At 46.3% G+C, this 23,693-nt stretch overlaps 1 protein-coding gene across 1 annotated transcript in view; it reads right to left on the bottom strand.

Moving 5' to 3' along the window:
• LOC121559952 (contactin-5-like) overlaps window positions 1-23,693 on the bottom strand; it is a 326,846-nt gene that overhangs the window by 13,619 nt on the left and 289,534 nt on the right. Inside the window, exon 18 of the mRNA XM_045219969.1 lies at window positions 12,867-13,035. Within this exon, the coding sequence (XP_045075904.1) occupies window positions 12,867-13,035 (169 nt within the window). The remainder of the gene's footprint in view (window positions 1-12,866; window positions 13,036-23,693) is intronic.

Genomic DNA, 23,693 nt, shown 5'->3' with positions numbered 1-23,693 from the left:
TTTACTAACTCCTAGCCTGGTGTTCCAGTCTGTTTACTAACTCCTAACCTGGTGTTCCAGTCTGTTTACTAACTCCTAGCCTGGTGTTCCAGTCTGTTTACTAACTCCTAGCCTGGTGTTCCAGTCTGTTTACTAACTCCTAGCCTGGTGTTCCAGTCTGTTTACTAACTCCTAGCCTGGTGTTCCAGTCTGTTTACTAACTCCTAGCCTGGTGTTCCAGTCTGTTTACTAACTCCTAGCCTAGTGTTCCAGTCTGTTTACTAACTCCTAGCCTGGTGTTCCAGTCTGTTTATTAGCTCCTAGCCTAGTGTTCCAGTCTGTTTACTAACTCCTAACCTGGTGTTCCAGTCTGTTTACTAAATCCTAGCCTGGTGTTCCAGTCTGTTTACTAACTCCTAACCTGGTGTTCCAGTCTGTTTACTAACTCCTAGCCTGGTGTTCCAATCTGTTTACTAAATCCTAGCCTGGTGTTCCAGTCTGTTTATTAGCTCCTAGCCTAGTGTTCCAGTCTGTTTACTAACCCTATCCTGATGTTTGTCTGTTTACTAACTCCTAGCCTAGTGTTCCAGTCTGTTTACTAACTCCTAGCCTGGTGTTCCAGTCTGTTTACTAACTCCTAGCCTGGTGTTCCAGTCTGTTTACTAACTCCTAGCCTGGTGTTCCAGTCTGTTTACTAACTCCTAACCTGGTGTTCCAGTCTGTTTACTACCTCCTAGCCTGGTGTTCCAGTCTGTTTACTAACTCCTAGCCTGGTGTTCCAGTCTGTTTACTAACTCCTAACCTGGTGTTCCAGTCTGTTTACTAACTCCTAGCCTGGTGTTCCAGTCTGTTTATTAGCTCCTAGCCTAGTGTTCCAGTCTGTTTACTAACTCCTAACCTGGTGTTCCAGTCTGTTTACTAAATCCTAGCCTGGTGTTCCAGTCTGTTTACTAACTCCTAGCCTGGTGTTCCAGTCTGTTTACTAACTCCTAGCCTGGTGTTCCAGTCTGTTTACTAACTCCTAGCCTGGTGTTCCAGTCTGTTTACTAACTCCTAGCCTGGTGTTCCAGTCTGTTTACTAACTCCTAGCCTGGTGTTCCAGTCTGTTTAATAACTCCTAGCCTGGTGTTCCAGTCTGTTTAATAACTCCTAGCCTGGTGTTCCAGTCTGTTTACTAACTCCTAGCCTGGTGTTCCAGTCTGTTTACTAACTCCTAGCCTGGTGTTCCAGTCTGTTTACTAACTCCTAGCCTGGTGTTCCAGTCTGTTTAATAACTCCTAGCCTGGTGTTCCAGTCTGTTTAATAACTCCTAGCCTGGTGTTCCAGTCTGTTTACTAACTCCTCGCCTGGTGTTCCAGTCTGTTTACTAACTCCTAGCCTGGTGTTCCAGTCTGTTTAATAACTCCTAGCCTGGTGTTCCAGTCTGTTTACTAACTCCTAGCCTGGTGTTCCAGTCTGTTTACTAACTCCTAGCCTGATGTTTGTCTGTTTACTAACTCCTAGCCTGGTGTTCCAGTCTGTTTACTAACTCCTAGCCTGGTGTTCCAGTCTGTTTACTAACTCCTAGCCTGGTGTTCCAGTCTGTTTACTAACTCCTAACCTGGTGTTCCAGTCTGTTTACTAACTCCTAGCCTGGTGTTCCAGTCTGTTTACTAAATCCTAGCCTGGTGTTCCAGTCTGTTTACTAACTCCTAGCCTGGTGTTCCAGTCTGTTTACTAACTCCTAACCTGGTGTTCCAGTCTGTTTACGAACTCCTAGCCTGGTGTTCCAGTCTGTTTACTAACTCCTAACCTGGTGTTCCAGTCTGTTTACTAACTCCTAGCCTGGTGTTCCAGTCTGTTTACTAACTCCTAGCCTGGTGTTCCAGTCTGTTTACTAACTCCTAGCCTGGTGTTCCAATCTGTTTACTAACTCCTAGCCTGGTGTTCCAGTCTGTTTACTAACTCCTAGCCTGGTGTTCCAGTCTGTTTACTAACTCCTAGCCTGGTGTTCCAGTCTGTTTACTAACTCCTAGCCTGGTGTTCCAGTCTGTTTACAAACTCCTAGCCTGGTGTTCCAGTCTGTTTACTATCTCCTAACCTGGTGTTCCAGTCTGTTTACTAACCCTACCCTGGTGTTCCAGTCTGTTTACTAACTCCTAGCCTGGTGTTCCAGTCTGTTTACTAACCCTAGCCTGGTGTTCCAGTCTGTTTAATAACTCCTAGCCTGGTGTTCCAGTCTGTTTAATAACTCCTAACCTGGTGTTCCAGTCTGTTTACTAACTCCTAGCCTGGTGTTCCAGTCTGTTTATTAGCTCCTAGCCTGGTGTTCCAGTCTGTTTACTAACTCCTAACCTGGTGTTCCAGTCTGTTTACTAAATCCTAGCCTGGTGTTCCAGTCTGTTTACTAACTCCTAACCTGGTGTTCCAGTCTGTTTACTAACTCCTAGCCTGGTGTTCCAGTCTGTTTAATAACTCCTAGCCTGGTGTTCCAGTCTGTTTAATAACTCCTAGCCTGGTGTTCCAGTCTGTTTACTAACTCCTAGCCTGGTGTTCCAGTCTGTTTACTAACTCCTAGCCTGGTGTTCCAGTCTGTTTAATAACTCCTAGCCTGGTGTTCCAGTCTGTTTACTAACTCCTAGCCTGGTGTTCCAGTCTGTTTACTAACTCCTAGCCTGATGTTTGTCTGTTTACTAACTCCTAGCCTGGTGTTCCAGTCTGTTTACTAACTCCTAGCCTGGTGTTCCAGTCTGTTTACTAACTCCTAGCCTGGTGTTCCAGTCTGTTTACTAACTCCTAACCTGGTGTTCCAGTCTGTTTACTAACTCCTAGCCTGGTGTTCCAGTCTGTTTACTAAATCCTAGCCTGGTGTTCCAGTCTGTTTACTAACTCCTAGCCTGGTGTTCCAGTCTGTTTACTAACTCCTAACCTGGTGTTCCAGTCTGTTTACTAACTCCTAGCCTGGTGTTCCAGTCTGTTTACTAACTCCTAACCTGGTGTTCCAGTCTGTTTACTAACTCCTAGCCTGGTGTTCCAGTCTGTTTACTAACTCCTAGCCTGGTGTTCCAGTCTGTTTACTAACTCCTAGCCTGGTGTTCCAATCTGTTTACTAACTCCTAGCCTGGTGTTCCAATCTGTTTACTAACTCCTAGCCTGGTGTTCCAGTCTGTTTACTAACTCCTAGCCTGGTGTTCCAGTCTGTTTACTAACTCCTAGCCTGGTGTTCCAGTCTGTTTACAAACTCCTAGCCTGGTGTTCCAGTCTGTTTACTATCTCCTAGCCTGGTGTTCCAGTCTGTTTACTAACCCTAGCCTGGTGTTCCAGTCTGTTTAATAACTCCTAGCCTGGTGTTCCAGTCTGTTTAATAACTCCTAACCTGGTGTTCCAGTCTGTTTACTAACTCCTAGCCTGGTGTTCCAGTCTGTTTATTAGCTCCTAGCCTAGTGTTCCAGTCTGTTTACTAACTCCTAACCTGGTGTTCCAGTCTGTTTACTAAATCCTAGCCTGGTGTTCCAGTCTGTTTACTAACTCCTAACCTGGTGTTCCAGTCTGTTTACTAACTCCTAGCCTGGTGTTCCAATCTGTTTACTAAATCCTAGCCTGGTGTTCCAGTCTGTTTATTAGCTCCTAGCCTAGTGTTCCAGTCTGTTTACTAACCCTATCCTGATGTTTGTCTGTTTACTAACTCCTAGCCTAGTGTTCCAGTCTGTTTACTAACTCCTAGCCTGGTGTTCCAGTCTGTTTACTAACTCCTAGCCTGGTGTTCCAGTCTGTTTAATAACTCCTAGCCTGGTGTTCCAGTCTGTTTACTAACTCCTAGCCTGGTGTTCCAGTCTGTTTACTAACTCCTAACCTGATGTTCCAGTCTGTTTACTTACTCCTAGCCTGGTGTTCCAGTCTGTTTACTAACTCCTAGCCTGGTGTTCCAGTCTGTTTACTAACTCCTAGCCTGGTGTTCCAGTCTGTTTACTAACTCCTAGCCTGGTGTTCCAGTCTGTTTACTAACTCCTAGCCTGGTGTTCCAGTCTGTTTACTAACTCCTAGCCTGGTGTTCCAGTCTGTTTACTAACTCCTAACCTGGTGTTCCAGTCTGTTTACTAACTCCTAGCCTGGTGTTCCAGTCTGTTTACTAACTCCTAACCTGGTGTTCCAGTCTGTTTACTAACTCCTAGCCTGGTGTTCCAGTCTGTTTACTAACTCCTAGCCTGGTGTTCCAGTCTGTTTACTAACTCCTAGCCTGGTGTTCCAATCTGTTTACTAACTCCTAGCCTGGTGTTCCAGTCTGTTTACTAACTCCTAGCCTGGTGTTCCAGTCTGTTTACTAACTCCTAGCCTGGTGTTCCAGTCTGTTTACTAACTCCTAGCCTGGTGTTCCAGTCTGTTTACAAACTCCTAGCCTGGTGTTCCAGTCTGTTTACTATCTCCTAGCCTGGTGTTCCAGTCTGTTTACTAACCCTAGCCTGGTGTTCCAGTCTGTTTAATAACTCCTAGCCTGGTGTTCCAGTCTGTTTAATAACTCCTAACCTGGTGTTCCAGTCTGTTTACTAACTCCTAGCCTGGTGTTCCAGTCTGTTTATTAGCTCCTAGCCTAGTGTTCCAGTCTGTTTACTAACTCCTAACCTGGTGTTCCAGTCTGTTTACTAAATCCTAGCCTGGTGTTCCAGTCTGTTTACTAACTCCTAACCTGGTGTTCCAGTCTGTTTACTAACTCCTAGCCTGGTGTTCCAATCTGTTTACTAAATCCTAGCCTGGTGTTCCAGTCTGTTTATTAGCTCCTAGCCTAGTGTTCCAGTCTGTTTACTAACCCTATCCTGATGTTTGTCTGTTTACTAACTCCTAGCCTAGTGTTCCAGTCTGTTTACTAACTCCTAGCCTGGTGTTCCAGTCTGTTTACTAACTCCTAGCCTGGTGTTCCAGTCTGTTTAATAACTCCTAGCCTGGTGTTCCAGTCTGTTTACTAACTCCTAGCCTGGTGTTCCAGTCTGTTTACTAACTCCTAACCTGATGTTCCAGTCTGTTTACTTACTCCTAGCCTGGTGTTCCAGTCTGTTTACTAACTCCTAGCCTGGTGTTCCAGTCTGTTTACTAACTCCTAGCCTGGTGTTCCAGTCTGTTTACTAACTCCTAGCCTGGTGTTCCAGTCTGTTTACTAACTCCTAGCCTGGTGTTCCAGTCTGTTTACTAACTCCTAGCCTGGTGTTCCAGTCTGTTTACTAACTCCTAGCCTGGTGTTCCAGTCTGTTTACTAACTCCTAACCTGGTGTTCCAGTCTGTTTACTACCTCCTACCCTGGTGTTCCAGTCTGTTTACTAACTCCTAAACTGGTGTTCCAGTCTGTTTACTAACTCCTAGCCTGGTGTTCCAGTCTGTTTACTACCTCCTACCCTGGTGTTCCAGTCTGTTTACTAACTCCTAGCCTGGTGTTCCAGTCTGTTTACTAACTCCTAGCCTGGTGTTCCAGTCTGTTTACTAACTCCTAGCCTGGTGTTCCAGTCTGTTTATGAACTCCCAGCCTGGTGTTCCAGTCTGTTTACTAACTCCTAACCTGGTATTCCAGTCTGTTTACTAACTCCTAGCCTGGTGTTCCAGTCTGTTTACTAACTCCTAGCCTGGTGTTCCAGTCTGTTTACTAACTCCTAACCTGGTGTTCCAGTCTGTTTACTAACTCCTAGCCTGGTGTTCCAGTCTGTTTATTAGCTCCTAGCCTAGTGTTCCAGTCTGTTTACTAACTCCTAACCTGGTGTTCCAGTCTGTTGACTAAATCCCAGCCTGGTGTTCCAGTCTGTTTACTAACTCCTAGCCTGGTGTTCCAGTCTATTTACTAACTCCTAGCCTGGTGTTCCAGTCTGTTTACTAACTCCTAGCCTGGTGTTCCAGTCTGTTTACTAACTCCTAGCCTGGTCTTCCAGTCTGTTTACTAACTCCTAGCCTGGTGTTCCAGTCTGTTTAATAACTCCTAGCCTGGTGTTCCAGTCTGTTTACTAACTCCTAACCTGGTGTTCCAGTCTGTTTACTAACTCCTAGCCTGGTCTTCCAATCTGTTTACTAACTCATACCCTGGTGTTCCAGTCTGTTTACTAACTCCTAGCCTGATGTTTGTCTGTTTACTAACTCCTAGCCTGGTGTTCCAGTCTGTTTACTAACTCCTAGCCTGGTGTTCCAGTCTGTTTACTAACTCCTAGCCTGGTGTTCCAGTCTGTTTACTAACTCCTAACCTGGTGTTCCAGTCTGTTTACTAACTCCTAGCCTGGTGTTCCAGTCTGTTTACTAACTCCTAGCCTGATGTTTGTCTGTTTACTAACTCCTAGCCTGGTGTTCCAGTCTGTTTACTAACTCCTAGCCTGGTGTTCCAGTCTGTTTACTAACTCCTAGCCTGGTGTTCCAGTCTGTTTACTAACTCCTAACCTGGTGTTCCAGTCTGTTTACTAACTCCTAGCCTGGTGTTCCAGTCTGTTTACTAACTCCTACCCTGGTGTTCCAGTCTGTTTACTAACCCTAGCCTAGTGTTCCAGTCTGTTTACTAACTCCTAGCCTGGTGTTCCAGTCTGTTTACTAACTCCTAACCTGGTGTTCCAGTCTGTTTACTAACTCCTAGCCTGGTGTTCCAGTCTGTTTACTAAATCCTAGCCTGGTGTTCCAGTCTGTTTACTAACTCCTAGCCTGGTGTTCCAGTCTGTTTACTAACTCCTAACCTGGCATTCCAGTCTGTTTACTAACTCCTAGCCTGGTGTTCCAGTCTGTTTACTAACACTAACCTGGTGTTCCAGTCTGTTTACTAACTCCTAGCCTGGTGTTTCAGTCTGTTTACTAACTCCCAGCCTGGTGTTCCAGTCTGTTTACTAACTCCTAGCCTGGTGTTCCAGTCTGTTTACTAACTCCTAACCTGGTGTTCCAGTCTGTTTACTACCTCCTACTCTGGTGTTCCAGTCTGTTTACTAACTCCTAGCACGGTGTTCCAGTCTGTTTACTAACTCCTAACCTGGTGTTCCAGTCTGTTTACTAACTCCTAGCCTGGTGTTCCAGTCTGTTTACTAACTCCTAGCCTGGTGTTCCAGTCTGTTTATGAACTCCCAGCCTGGTGTTCCAGTCTGTTTACTAACTCATAGCCTGGTGTTCCAGTCTGTTTACTAACTCCTAGCCTGGTGTTCCAGTCTGTTTACTAACTCCTAGCCTGGTGTTCCAGTCTGTTTACTAACTCCTAAACTGGTGTTCCAGTCTGTTTACTAACTCCTAGCCTGGTGTTCCAGTCTGTTTACTAACTCCTAGCCTGGTGTTCCAGTCTGTTTACTAACTCCTAGCCTAGTGTTCCAGTCTGTTTACTAACTCCTAGCCTGGTGTTCCAGTCTGTTTACTAACTCCTAACCTGGTGTTCCAGTCTGTTTAATAACTCCTAGCCTGGTGTTCCAGTCTGTGTACTAACTCCTAGCCTGGTGTTCCAGTCTGTTTACTAAATCCTAGCCTGGTGTTCCAGTCTGTTTATTAGATCCTAGCCTAGTGTTCCAGTCTGTTTACTAACTCCTAGCCTGGTATTCCAGTCTGTTTACTAACTCCTAGCCTGGTGTTCCAGTCTGTTTACTAACTCCTACCCTGGTGTTCCAGTCTGTTTACTAACTCCTAGCCTGGTGTTCCAGTCTGTTTACTAACTCCTAGCCTGGTGTTCCAGTCTGTTTACTAACTCCTAGCACGGTGTTCCAGTCTGTTTACTAACTCCTAGCCTGGTGTTCCAGTCTGTTTACTAACTCCTAGCCTGGTGTTCCAGTCTGTTTACTAACTCCTAACCTGGGCCAGGTTAATAAATCATAGCCTGGTGTTCCAGTCTGTTTACTAACTCCTAGCCTGATGTTTTTTTGTTTACTAACTCCTAGCCTGGTGTTCCAGTCGGTTTACTAACTCCTAGCCTGGTGTTCCAGTCTGTTTACTAACTCCTAACCTGGTGTTCCAGTCTGTTTACTAACTCCTAACCTGGTGTTCCAGTCTGTTTACTAACTCCTAGCCTGGTGTTCCAGTCTGTTTACTAAATCCTAGCCTGGTGTTCCAGTCTGTTTACTAACTCCTAGCCTGGTGTTCCAGTCTGTTTACTAACTCCTAACCTGGCATTCCAGTCTGTTTACTAACTCCTAGCCTGGTGTTCCAGTCTGTTTACTAACACTAACCTGGTGTTCCAGTCTGTTTACTAACTCCTAGCCTGGTGTTTCAGTCTGTTTACTAACTCCCAGCCTGGTGTTCCAGTCTGTTTACTAACTCCTAGCCTGGTGTTCCAGTCTGTTTACTAACTCCTAACCTGGTGTTCCAGTCTGTTTACTACCTCCTACTCTGGTGTTCCAGTCTGTTTACTAACTCCTAGCACGGTGTTCCAGTCTGTTTACTAACTCCTAACCTGGTGTTCCAGTCTGTTTACTAACTCCTAGCCTGGTGTTCCAGTCTGTTTACTAACTCCTAGCCTGGTGTTCCAGTCTGTTTATGAACTCCCAGCCTGGTGTTCCAGTCTGTTTACTAACTCATAGCCTGGTGTTCCAGTCTGTTTACTAACTCCTAGCCTGGTGTTCCAGTCTGTTTACTAACTCCTAGCCTGGTGTTCCAGTCTGTTTACTAACTCCTAGCCTGGTGTTCCAGTCTGTTTACTAACTCCTAAACTGGTGTTCCAGTCTGTTTACTAACTCCTAGCCTGGTGTTCCAGTCTGTTTACTAACTCCTAGCCTGGTGTTCCAGTCTGTTTACTAACTCCTAGCCTAGTGTTCCAGTCTGTTTACTAACTCCTAGCCTGGTGTTCCAGTCTGTTTACTAACTCCTAACCTGGTGTTCCAGTCTGTTTAATAACTCCTAGCCTGGTGTTCCAGTCTGTGTACTAACTCCTAGCCTGGTGTTCCAGTCTGTTTACTAAATCCTAGCCTGGTGTTCCAGTCTGTTTATTAGATCCTAGCCTAGTGTTCCAGTCTGTTTACTAACTCCTAGCCTGGTATTCCAGTCTGTTTACTAACTCCTAGCCTGGTGTTCCAGTCTGTTTACTAACTCCTACCCTGGTGTTCCAGTCTGTTTACTAACTCCTAGCCTGGTGTTCCAGTCTGTTTACTAACTCCTAGCCTGGTGTTCCAGTCTGTTTACTAACTCCTAGCACGGTGTTCCAGTCTGTTTACTAACTCCTAGCCTGGTGTTCCAGTCTGTTTACTAACTCCTAGCCTGGTGTTCCAGTCTGTTTACTAACTCCTAACCTGGTGTTCCAGTCTGTTTAATAAATCATAGCCTGGTGTTCCAGTCTGTTTACTAACTCCTAGCCTGATGTTTTTTTGTTTACTAACTCCTAGCCTGGTGTTCCAGTCGGTTTACTAACTCCTAGCCTGGTGTTCCAGTCTGTTTACTAACTCCTAACCTGGTGTTCCAGTCTGTTTAATAAATCATAGCCTGGTGTTCCAGTCTGTTTACTAACTCCTAGCCTGATGTTTTTTTGTTTACTAACTCCTAGCCTGGTGTTCCAGTCGGTTTACTAACCCTACCCTGGTGTTCCAGTCTGTTTACTAACTCCTAGCCTGGTGTTCCAGTCTGTTTACTAACCCTACCCTGGTGTTCCAGTCTGTTTACTAACTCCTAACCTGGTGTTCCAGTCTGTTTACTAACTCCTAACCTGGTGTTCCAGTCTGTTTACTAACTCCTAGCCTAGTGTTCCAGTCTGTTTACTAACCCTACCCTGGTGTTCCAGTCTGTTTACTAACTCCTACCCTGGTGTTCCAGTCTGTTTACTAACTCCTAGCCTGGTGTTCCAGTCTGTTTACTAACTCCTAACCTGGTGTTCCAGTCTGTTTACTAACTCCTATCCTGGTGTTCCAGTCTGTTTACTAACTCCTAGCCTGGTGTTCCAGTCTGTTTACTAAATCCTAGCCTGGTGTTCCAGTCTGTTTACTAACTCCTAGCCTGGTGTTCCAGTCTGTTTACTAACTCCTAGCCTGGTGTTCCAGTCTGTTTACTAACTCCTAGCCTGGTGTTCCAGTCTGTTTACTAACTCCTAACCTGGTGTTCCAGTCTGTTTACTAACTCCTGGCCTAGTGTCCCAGTCTGTTTACTAAATCCTAGCCTGGTGTTCCAGTCTGTTTACTAAATCCTAGCCTGGTGTTCCAGTCTGTTTACTAACTCCTAGCCTGGTGTTCCAGTCTGTTTACTAACTCCTAGCCTGGTGTTCCATTCTGTCTGTTTATCGGCCCTTGCCTAGTATTCCAGTCTGTTTATTAACTCTATCATGGTGTTCCAGTGTATTGATGGGCCCTAGCCTGGTGTTCCAGTGTATTGATTAGCCCTATCCTGGTGTTCCAGTGTATTGATTAGCCCTATCCTGGTGTTCCAGTGTATTGATTAGCCCTATCCTGGTGTTCCAGTGTATTGATTAGCACTATCCTGGTGTTCCAGTGTATTGATTAGCCCTATCCTGGTGTTCCAGTGTATTGATTAGCCCTATCCTGGTGTTCCAGTGTATTGATTAGCCCTATCCTGGTGTTCCAGTGTATTGTTTAGCCCTATCCTGGTGTTCCAGTGTATTGATTAGCCCTATCCTGGTGTTCCAGTGTATTGATTAGCCCTATCCTGGTGTTCCAGTGTATTGATTAGCCCTATCCTGGTGTTCCAGTGTATTGATTAGCCCTATCCTGGTGTTCTACTAGCTGTACACAATACCTCATAATGACACAACAAAATCTTTTTTTGAAATGTTCTAAAATGTATACAAAATAAACTAAACGGAAATACCACATTTACATAAGTATAAGTACTTTATTGAAGCACCTTAGGCATCGATTACAGCCTCAAATCTTCTTGGGTATGAGGCTACAAGCTTGGCACACCTGTATTTGGGGAGTTTCTCCCATTCTTCTCTGCAGATCCTCTCATGCTCTTTCAGGTTGGATTGGGAGCGTCGCTGCAAAGATATTTTCAGGTCTCTCCAGAGATATTCGATCGGGTTCAAGTCCGGGCTCTGGCTGGGACACTCAAAGACATTCAGAGACTTGTCCCGAAGCCACTCCTGCATTGTCTTGGCTGTGTGCTTAGGGTTGTTGGTGAACCTTCGCCACAGTCTGAGGTCCTGAGAGCTCAGGAGCAGGTTTTCATCATGGATCTCTCTGTACTTTTCTCCAATCATCTTTCCCTCGATCCTGCCTAGTCCCCCAGTCCCTGCTGCTGAAAAACATCCCCACAGCATGATGCTGCCACCACCATGCTTCACCGTAGGAATGGTGCCAGGTTTCCTCCAGACATGACGCTTGGCATTCAGGCCAAACAGTTCAATCTTGGTTTCATCAGGCAAACTCCAAGTGGGCTGTCATGTGCCTTTTTTCTGAGGAGTGGCTTCTGTCTGGCCACTCTACCATAAAGGCCTGATTGGTGGCGTGCTGCAGAGATGGTTGTCCTTCTGGAAGGTTCTCCCATCTCCACAGAGGAACTGTGGAGCTCTGTCAGAGTGACCATCGGGTTCTTGGTCACCTCCCTGACCAAGGCCCTTCTCCCCCGATTACTCAGTTTGGCTGGGGGGCCAGCTCTAGGAAGAGTCTTGGTGGTTCCAAACTTCTTCCATTTAAGAATATGGAGGCCACTGTGTACTTGGGGACCTTCAATGCTGCAGAAATGTTTTGGTACCCTTCCCCAGATCTGTGTCTCGACACAATCCTGTCTCGGAGCTCTACGGTCAATTCCTTCGACCTCACGGCTTGGTTTTTGTTCTGACATGCACTGTCAACAGTGGGACTTTATATAGACAGGTGTGTGCCTTTCCAAATCATGTCCAATCAATTGAATTTACCACAGGTGGACTCCAATCAAGTTGTAGAAACATCTCAAGGATGATGAATGGGTACAGCTAAATTTCGAGTCTCATAGCAAAGGGTCTGAATACTTATGTAAATAAGGTATTTCTGTTTTTTATTTTAAATACATTTGCAAACTTTTCTAAAAACCTGTTTAACTTTTTCATTATGGGGTATTGTGTGTAGATTGATGAGGGGGAAAAAATTATTTAATCCATTTTAGCATAAGGCTGTAATGTAACAAAATGTGGAAAAAGTGAAGGGGTCTGAATTCTTTCGGAATGCACTGTATATACAGTACCTATAAGGTAAGTCTACCTGGAAGTAATAGTAGGTTCCAGTACTCCAAAAGCCATGCTGTGATTGTATTTGTCACACCCTGATCTGTTTCACCTGTCTTTGTGCTTGTCTCCACCCCCCTCCAGGTGTCGCCCATCTTCCCCATTATCCCCAGTGTATTTATACCTGGGCTCCTGAGTGGCGCAGCGGTCTAAGGCACTGCATCTCAGTGATTGAGGTGTTACTACAGACCCCCTGGTTCGATTCCAGGCTGTATCACAACCGGACGTGATTGGGAGTCCCGTAGGGTGGCGCACAATTGGCCCAGCGTCGTCCGGGTTTGGCCGGTGTAGGCCGTCATTGTAAATAAGAATTTGTTCTTAACTGACTTGCCTAGTTAAATAAAGGTTAAATAAATAAATAAATAAAATACCTGTGTTTGTCTGTTGCCAGTTCGTTTTGTTTTGTCAAGCCTACAACTGTTTTTCCCCTCGCTCCAGTCTTTCTCAAGTTCCTGTTTTCTAGTTTTCCCGGTTTTGACCATTTGCCTGCCCTGACCCTGAGCCTGCCTGCCGTTCTGTACCTTGTCACACCACCCTGGATTACTGACCTCTTCCTGCCCTGACCCTGAGACTGCCTGCCGTTCTGTACCTTTTGGACTCTGATCAGGATTACTGACCTGTCGTTTGCCTGAACCCTGTTTTTGTAATAAACTTTTGTTACTTCGACACAGTCTGCATCTGGGTCTTCTCCTGAAACGTGATAGTACTTGACCATTGGAAACAAGCTAGTAAATACAGTAGCACATTAGTTTGATTGAGCCCAATCCCCCAGTGTCTATCTTACCTGAAGAGGTGAGTACTCTGACCTGGGAGCTGGCTGCTCCCTCTCCCCCCTCACTCACTGCCCGCACCTCAATTATGTATGTGCCCCCCTCAGGGAGAGAGAGGACGGCCGAGGGGTTGATGGTCCTCATCACCTGGTGGTGGACACGCCCCTCCTGGCTCAGTAACACCTGTAGTAGGACAATCAATTCATCAATGGTGGACAAGCCCACTCAACACCTGTAGTAGGAAACACAAACAATCAATGAACCAATTCATCAATGGTGGACAAGCCCACTCAACACCTGTAGTAGGAAACACAAACAATCAATGAACCAATTCATCAATGGTGGACAAGCCCACTCAACACCTGTAGTAGGACAATCAATTAATCAATGGTGGACAAGCCCACTCAACACCTGTAGTAGGACAATCAATTAATCAATGGTGGACAAGCCCACTCAACACCTGTAGTAGGACAATCAATTAATCAATGGTGGACAAGCCCACTCAACACCTGTATTAGGAAACGCAAACAATCAATTAACCAATTAATCAATCATTTAAGTAATAAATTAATCAAATAATTATCAATGTTGGACACACCCCTCCTGACCCAATAACACCTCTAGTAGGACACACAAAAAACAATATGCTTGAGACTGCTGATGTGATAAATCAAAAATAAACATATGCTGGCCCTGAGGTTACTGGCTCCAGAGTGTTAATGGTGTTGGTTATAGGCAGTTTGTCTGTGTCTGGAAGGTTACTGGCTCCAGAGTGTTAATGGTGTTGGTTATAGGCAGTGTCTGTGTCTGGAAGGTTACTGGCTCCAGAGTGTTAATGGTGTTGGTTATAGGCAGTTTGTCTGTGTCTGGATAGGCTATGTATAATTTGTATTGTACCAGGTAAGATGACTCAGAAGTTGACAACACATTCTCATTTACAGCAACGACCTGGGGAAAAGTGGCAGGGAAGATGAGAGGAGTTGGATGAGTAAGCTGGGGATGATTAGGTGGCTATGTTATTGTGGAGGCGATTGCGCCCACAACAGTATGGCATTGGTTGAAGCTAGGGCTAATAAATTAAAATCTCCCTACCATCAAATCTAATCCAAAATGACACCAATGTCAAATCAACTTGTTTGGAGGCACACAACACACTCCACGCCTCACGTCATGAGCCGTTCGGTCATTACAGAGAAAAACCAACATGGTTGTTAACAATTGAGTTCTCCGAGTATTTGCTACACCCACCTAACGTTAGCTGAAATTCTAGACGTTGGATTAAAATGAGACTATAGCACCCATAACGTGACCATTGGACATTACAAATGCCGGATTGACTAAATATATAGGTGCAACTGTTTAGAATGTATAATTTATCAATCTCACATGCTCATTTCTGTCCATTAAGAACCAACCATGTGCTACCTTTTCAGGCGAATCTCAGTGTTCTAAAACCAAGACCTGCAACTCTGATACTGCGCAACAGCCGCTAGCTAGTAGCAGGCTAACAGCAGTATCTAGCTAGCTAACACTAGTCAGATGACAAGCAATCTACAAGCAAAAGAAGCAAGCTAGCTAGACATATTAATATTTGGAAGGTTTTTCACATGGCTGAAGTCAGTTTAAAAAGGTTTGAATCCTAAGCAACCTGCCTACACATAGTTTGAAGTACAATAGACCAACATAGCTACTGTAGTAGGTCAAAGCTGTGTGCTGGAAAACCTTGGTAGAGCATGGGTGGAGTAGACATTGTGGTGCTCATGTGGATTTCATTATTTTTCGGCTTCAGACCAACGCCTGCTTCTCACTTCAAACAGTTTTTAGTTTAGTATGATAGTATGGTTGGATGAGTTATCGGGGGTGATTAAGTGGATATATACAGTATGATAGTATGGTTGGATGAGTTATCAGGGGGTGATTAGGAGGCCATAATAGTAAGATGGTCAGAATGGATATTGAGCCAGGACACCAGGTCAGGTTGGGTATTGAGCCAGGACACCAGGTCAGGTTGGGTATTGAGCCAGGACACCAGGTCAGGTTGGGTATTGAGCCAGGACACCAGGTCAGGTTGGGTATTGAGTCAGGACACCAGGTCAGGTTGGGTATTGAGCCAGGACACCAGGTCAGGTTGGATATTGAGTCAGGACACCAGGTCAGGATGGATATTGAGCCAGGACACCAGGTCAGGTTGGGTATTGAGTCAGGACACCAGGTCAGGTTGGGTATTGAGTCAGGACACCAGGTCAGGTTGGGTATTGAGTCAGGACACCAGGTCAGGATGGATATTGAGCCAGGACACCAGGTCAGGATGGGTATTGAGCCAGGACACCAGGTCAGGATGGCTATTGAGCCAGGACACCAGGTCAGGATGGATATTGAGTCAGGACACCAGGTCAGGATGGATATTGAGCCAGGACACCAGGTCAGGTTGGGTATTGAGTCAGGACACCAGGTCAGGATGGATATTGAGCCAGGACACCAGGTCATGATGGGTATTGAGACAGGACACCAGGTCAGGATGGCTATTGAGCCAGGACACCAGGTCAGGATGGGTATTGAGCCAGGACACCAGGTCAGGATGGCTATTGAGCCAGGACACCAGGTCAGGATGGATATTGAGACAGGACACCAGCCAGGACACCAGGTCAGGTTGGGTATTGAGTCAGGACACCAGGTCAGGATGGATATTGAGCCAGGACACCAGGTCATGATGGGTATTGATACAAGACACCAGGTCAGGATGGATATTGAGCCAGGACACCAGGTCAGGTTGGGTATTGAGCCAGGACACCAGGTCAGGTTGGGTATTGAGCCAGGACGAGATTTGACGTGACTTCCGTCTCGCTTCCGCATTGTCTCCGTACTGCTGTGCTGTTTGTTGCTACTTGGCTACCTGCCAAACTATTCACGTTTTACTTTTAATAAACGTTTAATCAATCTTTGTGTTCAACAAATTTACCAACTTTTTAGTTTTGTCCTCACTCATCTTTTTTCGTTAAACTTTTTCACCCCGGACGTTTATCCCGAGACAGAAGAGTCATTTTCCTGTGCGTTTTAGCTGCCAACTTTACGTTATTTTCCTTTTTCCATCGCAACTTTTTTCCCTTATTCAACTTTTTCACTCCGGACGCTTTATCTGGACATGGTTCATCAACATCTTCAACAGCCGAAGCTAAGTAGTAACATTAACATGATGTCTTCTAATTGCAGTCGCTGTACTCATAATATACAGGAGAACGATCGCCTTACGGCGAAAATAGCTGTGCTACAAGCCCAGCTTCAGACGCAATCGTTAGGCAAGGGTAATCTCAGTGTAGGAAAGGAAGAAACAGCGTCTGTGCCACCAGTAAGTACAGACAGTAACGTTAGTATAAATCCCCCGCACAGTCCCCGCAGCCGGACAACTTTCTCATGGCTTCTGGAGGGAAATACTGTTGGAATGCTCAACCGGTGTCGCTCATTCAGCCGACAGAAACCTTCAACCGGTTTTCCCCATTATGTAGCGAGTCGGAGTCTGAGTCTGAGTCTTCTCTAGTCTCTACTCCTCCCGTTACGGGGTCTGAGACGCCCGAAGGCTCCCACCATTAGCTCTGACAAATTGAAAACCCTAGTCATTGGCGACTCCATTACCCGCAGTATTAGACTTAAAACGAATCACCCAGCGATCATACACTGTTTACCAGGGGGCAGGGCTACCGACGTTAAGGCTAATCTAAAGATGGTGCTGGCTAAAGCTAAAACTGGCGAGTGTAGAGAGTATAGAGATATTGTTATCCACGTCGGCACCAACGATGTTAGGATGAAACAGTCAGAGGTCACCAAGTGCAACATAGCTTCAGCTTGTAAATCAGCTAGAAAGATGTGTCGGCATCGAGTAATTGTCTCTGGCCCCCTCCCAGTTAGGGGAAGTGACGAGCTCTACAGCAGAGTCTCAGCACTTAATCGCTGGTTGAAAACTGTTTTCTGCCCCTCCCAAAAGATAACATTTGTGGATAATTGGCCCTCTTTCTGGGACTCACCCACAAACAGGACCAAGCCTGACCTGCTGAGGAGTGACGGACTCCATCCTAGCTGGAGGGGTGCTCTCCTCTTATCTACCAACATAGATAGGGCTCTAACTCCTCTAGCCCCACAGTGAAATAGGGTGCAGGCCAGGCAGCAGGCTGTTAGCCAACCTGCCAGCTTAGTGGAGTCTGCCAATAGCACAGTCAGTGTAGTCAGCTCAGCCATACCCATTGAGACTGTGTCTGTGCCTCGACCTAGGTTGGGCAAAACTAAACATGGCGGTGTTCACCCTAGCAATCTTATTAGGATAAAGACCTCCTCCATTCCTGCCATTATTGAAAGAGATCGTGATACCTCACATCTCAAAATAGGGTTACTTAATGTTAGATCCCTCACTTCAAAGGCAGTCATAGTCAATGAACTAATCACTGATCATAATCTCGATGTGATTGGCCTGACTGAAACATGGCTTAAGCCTGATGAATTTGCTGTGTTAAATGAGGCCTCACCTCCTGGTTACACTAGTGACCATATTCCCCGTGCATCCCGCAAAGGCGGAGGTGTTGCTAACATTTACGATAGCAAATTTCAATTTACAAAAAAAAAATGGCGTTTTCATCTTTTGAGCTTCTAGTCATGAAATCTATGCAGCCTACTCAATCACTTTTTATAGCTACTGTTTACAGGCCTCCTGGGCCATATACAGCGTTCCTCTCTGAGTTTCCTGAATTCCTATCAGACCTTGTAGTCATAGCAGATCATATTCTAATTTTTGGTGATTTTAATATTCACATGGAGAAGTCCACAGACCCACTCCAAAAGTCTTTCGGAGCCATTATCAACTCAGTGGGTTTTGTCCAACATGTCTCTGGACCTACTCACTGCCACAGTCATACTCTGGACCTAGTTTTGTCCCATGGAATAAATGTTGTAGATCTTAATGTTTTTCCACAAAATCCTGGACTATCGGACCACCATTTTATTACATTTGCAATCGCAACAAATAATCTGCTCAGACCCCAACCAAGGAGCATCAAAAGTCGTGCTATAAATTCTCAAACAACACAAAAATTCATTGATGCCCTTCCAGACTCCTTCTGCCTACCCAAGGACGTCAGAGGACAAAAATCAGTTAACCACTTAACTGAGGAACTCAATTTAACCTTGCGCAATACCCTAGATGCAGTTGCACCCCTAAAAACGAAAAACATTTGTCATAAGAAACTAGCTCCCTGGTATACAGAAAATACCCGAGCTTTGAAGCAAGCTTCCAGGAAATTGGAACGGAAATGGCGCCACACCAAACTGGAAGTCTTCCGACTAGCTTGGAAAGACAGTACCGTGCAGTACCGAAGAGCCCTCACTGCTGCTCGATCATCCTACTTTTCCAACTTAATTGAGGAAAATAAGAACAATCCAAAATTTCTTTTTGATACTGTTGCAAAGCTAACTAAAAAGCAGCATTCCCCAAGAGAGGATGGCTTTCACTTCAGCAGTGATAAATTCATGAACTTCTTTGAGGAAAAGATCATGACCATTAGAAAGCAAATTACGGACTCCTCTTTGAATCTGCGTATTCCTCCAGGGCTTAGCTGTCCTGGATCTGCACAGACTCTGCGAGGGCCTGGGATCGGGAGAGACACTTAAGTGTTTTAGTACTATATCTCTTGACACAATGATGAAAATAATCATGGCCTCTAAACCTTCAAGCTGCATACTGGATCCTATTCCTACTAAACTGCTGAAGGAGCTGCTTCCTGTGCTTGGCCCTCCTATGTTGAACATAATAAACAGCTCTCTATCCACCGGATGTGTACCAAACTCACTAAAAGTGGCAGTGATAAAGCCTCTCTTGAAAAAGCCAAACCTTGACCCGGAAAATATAAAAAACTATCGGCCTATATCGAATCTTCCATTCCTCTCAAAAATTTTAGAAAAAGCTGTTGCGCAGCAACTCACTGCCTTTCTGAAGACAAACAATGTATACGAAATGCTTCAGTCTGGTTTTAGACCCCATCATAGCACTGAGACTGCACTTGTGAAGGTGGTAAATGACCTTTTAATGGCGTCAGACCGAGGCTCTGCATCTGTCCTCGTGCTACTAGACCTTAGTGCTGCCTTTGACACCATCGATCACCACATTCTTTTGGAGAGACTGGAAACCCAAATTGGTCTACACGGACAAGTTCTGGCCTGGTTTAGATCCTACCTGTCGGAAAGATATCAGTTTGTCTCTGTGAATGGTCTGTCCTCCGACAAATCAACTGTACATTTCGGTGTTCCTCAAGGTTCCGTTTTAGGACCACTATTGTTTTCACTATATATTTTACCTCTTGGGGATGTTATTCGAAAACATAATGTTAACTTTCACTGCTATGCGGATGACACACAGCTGTACATTTCAATGAAACATGGTGAAGCCCCAAAATTGCCCTCGCTAGAAGCCTGTGTTTCAGACATAAGGAAGTGGATGGCTGAAAACTTTTTACTTTTAAACTCGGACAAAACAGAGATGCTTGTTCTAGGTCCCAAGAAACAAAGAGATCTTCTGTTAAATCTGACAATTCATCTAGATGGTTGTAAAGTCGTCTCAAATAAAACTGTGAAGGACCTCGGTGTTACTCTTGACCCTGATCTCTCTTTTGACGAACATATCAAGACTGTTTCAAGGACAGCTTTTTTCCATCTACGTAACATTGCAAAAATCAGAAATTTTCTGTCCAAAAATGATGCAGAAAAATTAATCCATGCATTTGTTACTTCTAGGTTAGACTACTGCAATGCTCTATTTTCCGGCTACCGGATAAAGCACTAAATAAACTTCAGTTAGTGCTAAATACGGCTGCTAGAATCCTGACTAGAACCAAGAAATTTGATCATATTACTCCAGTGCTAGCTTCCCTACACTGGCTTCCTGTTAAGGCAAGGGCTGATTTCAAGGTTTTACTGTTAACCTATAAAGCGTTACATGGGCTTGCTCCTACCTATCTTTCCGAGTTGGTCCTGCCGTACATACCAATACGTACGCTACGGTCACAAGACGCAGGCCTCCTAATTGTCCCTAGAATTTCTAAGCAAACAGCGGGAGGCAGGGCTTTCTCCTATAGATCTCCATTTTTATGGAACAGTCTGCCTACCCATGTGAGAGACGCAGACTCGGTCTCAACCTTTAAGTCTTTACTGAAGACTTATCTCTTCAGTAGGTCATATGATTGAGTGTAGTCTGGCCCAGGAGTGTGAAGGTGAACGGAAAGGCTGGAGCAACGAACAGCCCTTGCTGTCTCTGCCGGGCCGGTTCCCCTCTCCACTGGGGTTCTCTGCCTCTAACCCTGTTGCAGGGGCTGAGTCACTGGCTTGCTGGTGCTCTTTCATGCCGTCCCTGGGAGGGGTGCGTCACTTGAGTGGGTTGAGTTACTGACGTGATCTTCCTGTCTGGGTTGGCGCCCCCCCCTTGGTTTGTGCTGTGGTGGAGACCTCTGTGGGCTATACTCGGCCTTGTCTCAGGATTGTAAGTTGGTGGTTGGGGATATCCCTCTAGTGGTGCGGGGGGCTGTGCTTTGGCGGAGTGGGTGGGGGTTATATCCTTCCTGTTTGGCCCTGTCCGGGGTTTCTTCGGATGGGGCCACAGTGTCTCCGGACCGCTCCTGTCTCAGCCTCCAGTATTTATGCTGCAGTAGTTTATGTGTCGGGGGGCTGGGGTTAGTTGGTTATACCTGGAGTACTTCTCCTGTCTTATCCAGTGTCCTGTGTGAATTTAAGTATGCTCTCTCTAATTCTCTCGTTCTCTCTTTCTCTCTGAGAACCTGAGCCCTAGGACCATACGTCAGGACTACCGGGCATGATGACACCTTGCTGTCCCCAGTCCGCCTGGCCTTGCTGCTATTCCAGTTTCAACTGTTCTGCCTGCGGTTATGGAACCCCTACCTGTCCCAGACCTGCTGTTTTCAACTCTTAATGATCGGCTATGAAAAGCCAACTGAGATTTATTCCTGATTATTATTTGACCATGCTTGTCACTTATGAACATTTTTGAACATCTTGGCATGGTTCTGTTATAATCTCCACCCGGCACAGCCAGAAGAGGACTGGCCACCCCTCATAGCCTGGTTCCTCTCTAGGTTTCTTCCTAGGCTTTCGCCTTTCTAGGGAGTTTTTCCTAGCCACCGTGCTTCTACACCTGCATTACTAGCTGTTTGGGGTTTTAGGCTGGGTTTCTGTACAGCACTTCGAGATATTAGCTGATGTAAGAAGGGCTATATAAAATAAAATTGATTGATTGATTGATTGATTGACACCAGGTCAGGTTGGGTATTGAGTCAGAACACCAGGTCAGGATGGGTATTGAGCCAGGACACCAGGTCAGGTTGGGTATTGAGTCAGGACACCAGGTCAGGATGAATATTGAGCCAGGACACCAGGTCAGGATGGGTATTGAGCCAGGACATCAGGTCAGGATGGTTATTGAGCCAGGACACCAGGTCAGGATGGATATTGAGCCAGGACACCAGGTCAGGATGGGTATTGAGCCAGGACACCAGGGCAGGATGGGTATTGAGCCAGGACACCAGGTCAGGATGGGTATTGAGCCAGGACACCAGGTCAGGATGGATATTGAGCCAGGACACCAGGTCAGGATAGATATTGAGCCAGGACACCAGGTCAGGATGGGTATTAAGTCAGGACACCAGGTCAGGATGGGTATTGAGTCAGGACACCAGGTCAGGATGGATATTGAGCCAGGACACCAGGTCAGGATGGATATTTAGCCAGGACACCAGGTCAGGATGTGTATTGAGCCAGGACACCAGGTCAGGATGGATATTGAGCTAGGACACCAGGTCAGGATGGTTATTGAGCCAGTACACCAGGTCAGGATGGGTATTGAGCCAGGACACCAGTCAGGATGGATATTGAGCCAGGACACCAGGTCAGGATGGGTATTGAGCCAGGACACCAGATCGGAATGGGTATTTAGCCAGGACACCATGTCAGGATGGGTATTGATTCCGGACACCAGGTCAGGATGGATATTGAGCCAGGACACTAGGTCAGGATGGATATTGAGCCAGGACACCAGGTCAGGATGGTTATTGAGCCAGTACACCAGGTCAGGATGGGTATTGAGCCAGGACACCAGGTCATGATGGGTATTGAGACAGGACACCAGGTCAGGATGGCTATTGAGCCAGGACACCAGGTCAGGTTGGGTATTGAGTCAGAACACCAGGTCAGGATGGATATTGAGCCAGGACACCAGGTCAGGTTGGGTATTGAGTCAGGACACCAGGTCAGGATGAATATTGAGCCAGGACACCAGGTCAGGACGGGTATTGAGCAAGGACATCAGGTCAGGATGGTTATTGAGCCAGGACACCAGGTCAGGATGGATATTGAGCCAGGACACCAGGTCAGGATGGGTATTGAGCCAGGACACCAGGTCAGGATGGGTATTGAGCCAGGACACCAGGTCAGGATGGGTATTGAGCCAGGACACCAGGTCAGGATGGATATTGAGCCAGGACACCAGGTCAGGATAGATATTGAGCCAGGACACCAGGTCAGGATGGGTATTAAGTCAGGACACCAGGTCAGGATGGGTATTGAGTCAGGACACCAGGTCAGGATGGATATTGAGCCAGGACACCAGGTCAGGATGGATATTTAGCCAGGACACCAGGTCAGGATGTGTATTGAGCCAGGACACCAGGTCAGGATGGATATTGAGCTAGGACACCAGGTCAGGATGGTTATTGAGCCAGTACACCAGGTCAGGATGGGTATTGAGCCAGGACACCAGTCAGGATGGATATTGAGCCAGGACACCAGGTCAGGATGGGTATTGAGCCAGGACACCAGATCGGAATGGGTATTTAGCCAGGACACCATGTCAGGATGGGTATTGATTCCGGACACCAGGTCAGGATGGATATTGAGCCAGGACACTAGGTCAGGATGGATATTGAGCCAGGACACCAGGTCAGGATGGTTATTGAGCAAGTACACCAGGTCAGGATGGGTATTGAGCCAGGACACCAGGTCATGATGGGTATTGAGACAGGACACCAGGTCAGGATGGCTATTGAGCCAGGACACCAGGTCAGGTTGGGTATTGAGTCAGGACACCAGGGCAGGATGGATATTGAGCCAGGACACCAGGTCAGGTTGGGTATTGAGTCAGGACACCAGGTCAGGATGGATATTGAGCCAGGACACCAGGTCAGGTTGGGTATTGAGTCAGGACACCAGGTCAGGATGGATATTGAGCCAGGACACCAGGTCAGGATGGGTATTGAGCCAGGACACCAGGTCAGGATGGTTATTGAGCCAGGACACCAGGTCAGGATGGATATTGAGCCAGGACACCAGGTCAGGATGGATATTGAGCCAGGACACCAGGTCAGGATGGATATTGAGCAGGACACCAGGTCAGGATGGGTATTGAGCCAGGACACCAGGTCAGGATGGTTATTGAGCCAGGACACCAGGTCAGGTTGGGTATTGAGTCAGGACACCAGGGCAGGATGGATATTGAGCCAGGACACCAGGTCAGGTTGGGTATTGAGTCAGGACACCAGGTCAGGATGGATATTGAGCAGGACACCAGGTCAGGATGGGTATTGAGCCAGGACACCAGGTCAGGATGGTTATTGAGCCAGGACACCAGGTCAGGATGGATATTGAGCCAGGACACCAGGTCAGGATGGGTATTGAGCCAGGACACCAGGTCAGGATGGGTATTGAGCCAGGACACCAGGTCAGGATGGATATTGAGCCAGGACACCAGGTCAGGATAGATATTGAGCCAGGACACCAGGTCAGGATGGGTATTAAGTCAG

Source organism: Coregonus clupeaformis, chromosome 6 (assembly GCF_020615455.1).
Source record: "Coregonus clupeaformis isolate EN_2021a chromosome 6, ASM2061545v1, whole genome shotgun sequence".
Classification (NCBI taxonomy): domain Eukaryota; kingdom Metazoa; phylum Chordata; class Actinopteri; order Salmoniformes; family Salmonidae; genus Coregonus; species Coregonus clupeaformis.
The sequence above is the reverse complement of the archived record's forward strand: the minus strand, read 5'-3'. Positions and strand labels throughout refer to the sequence as shown.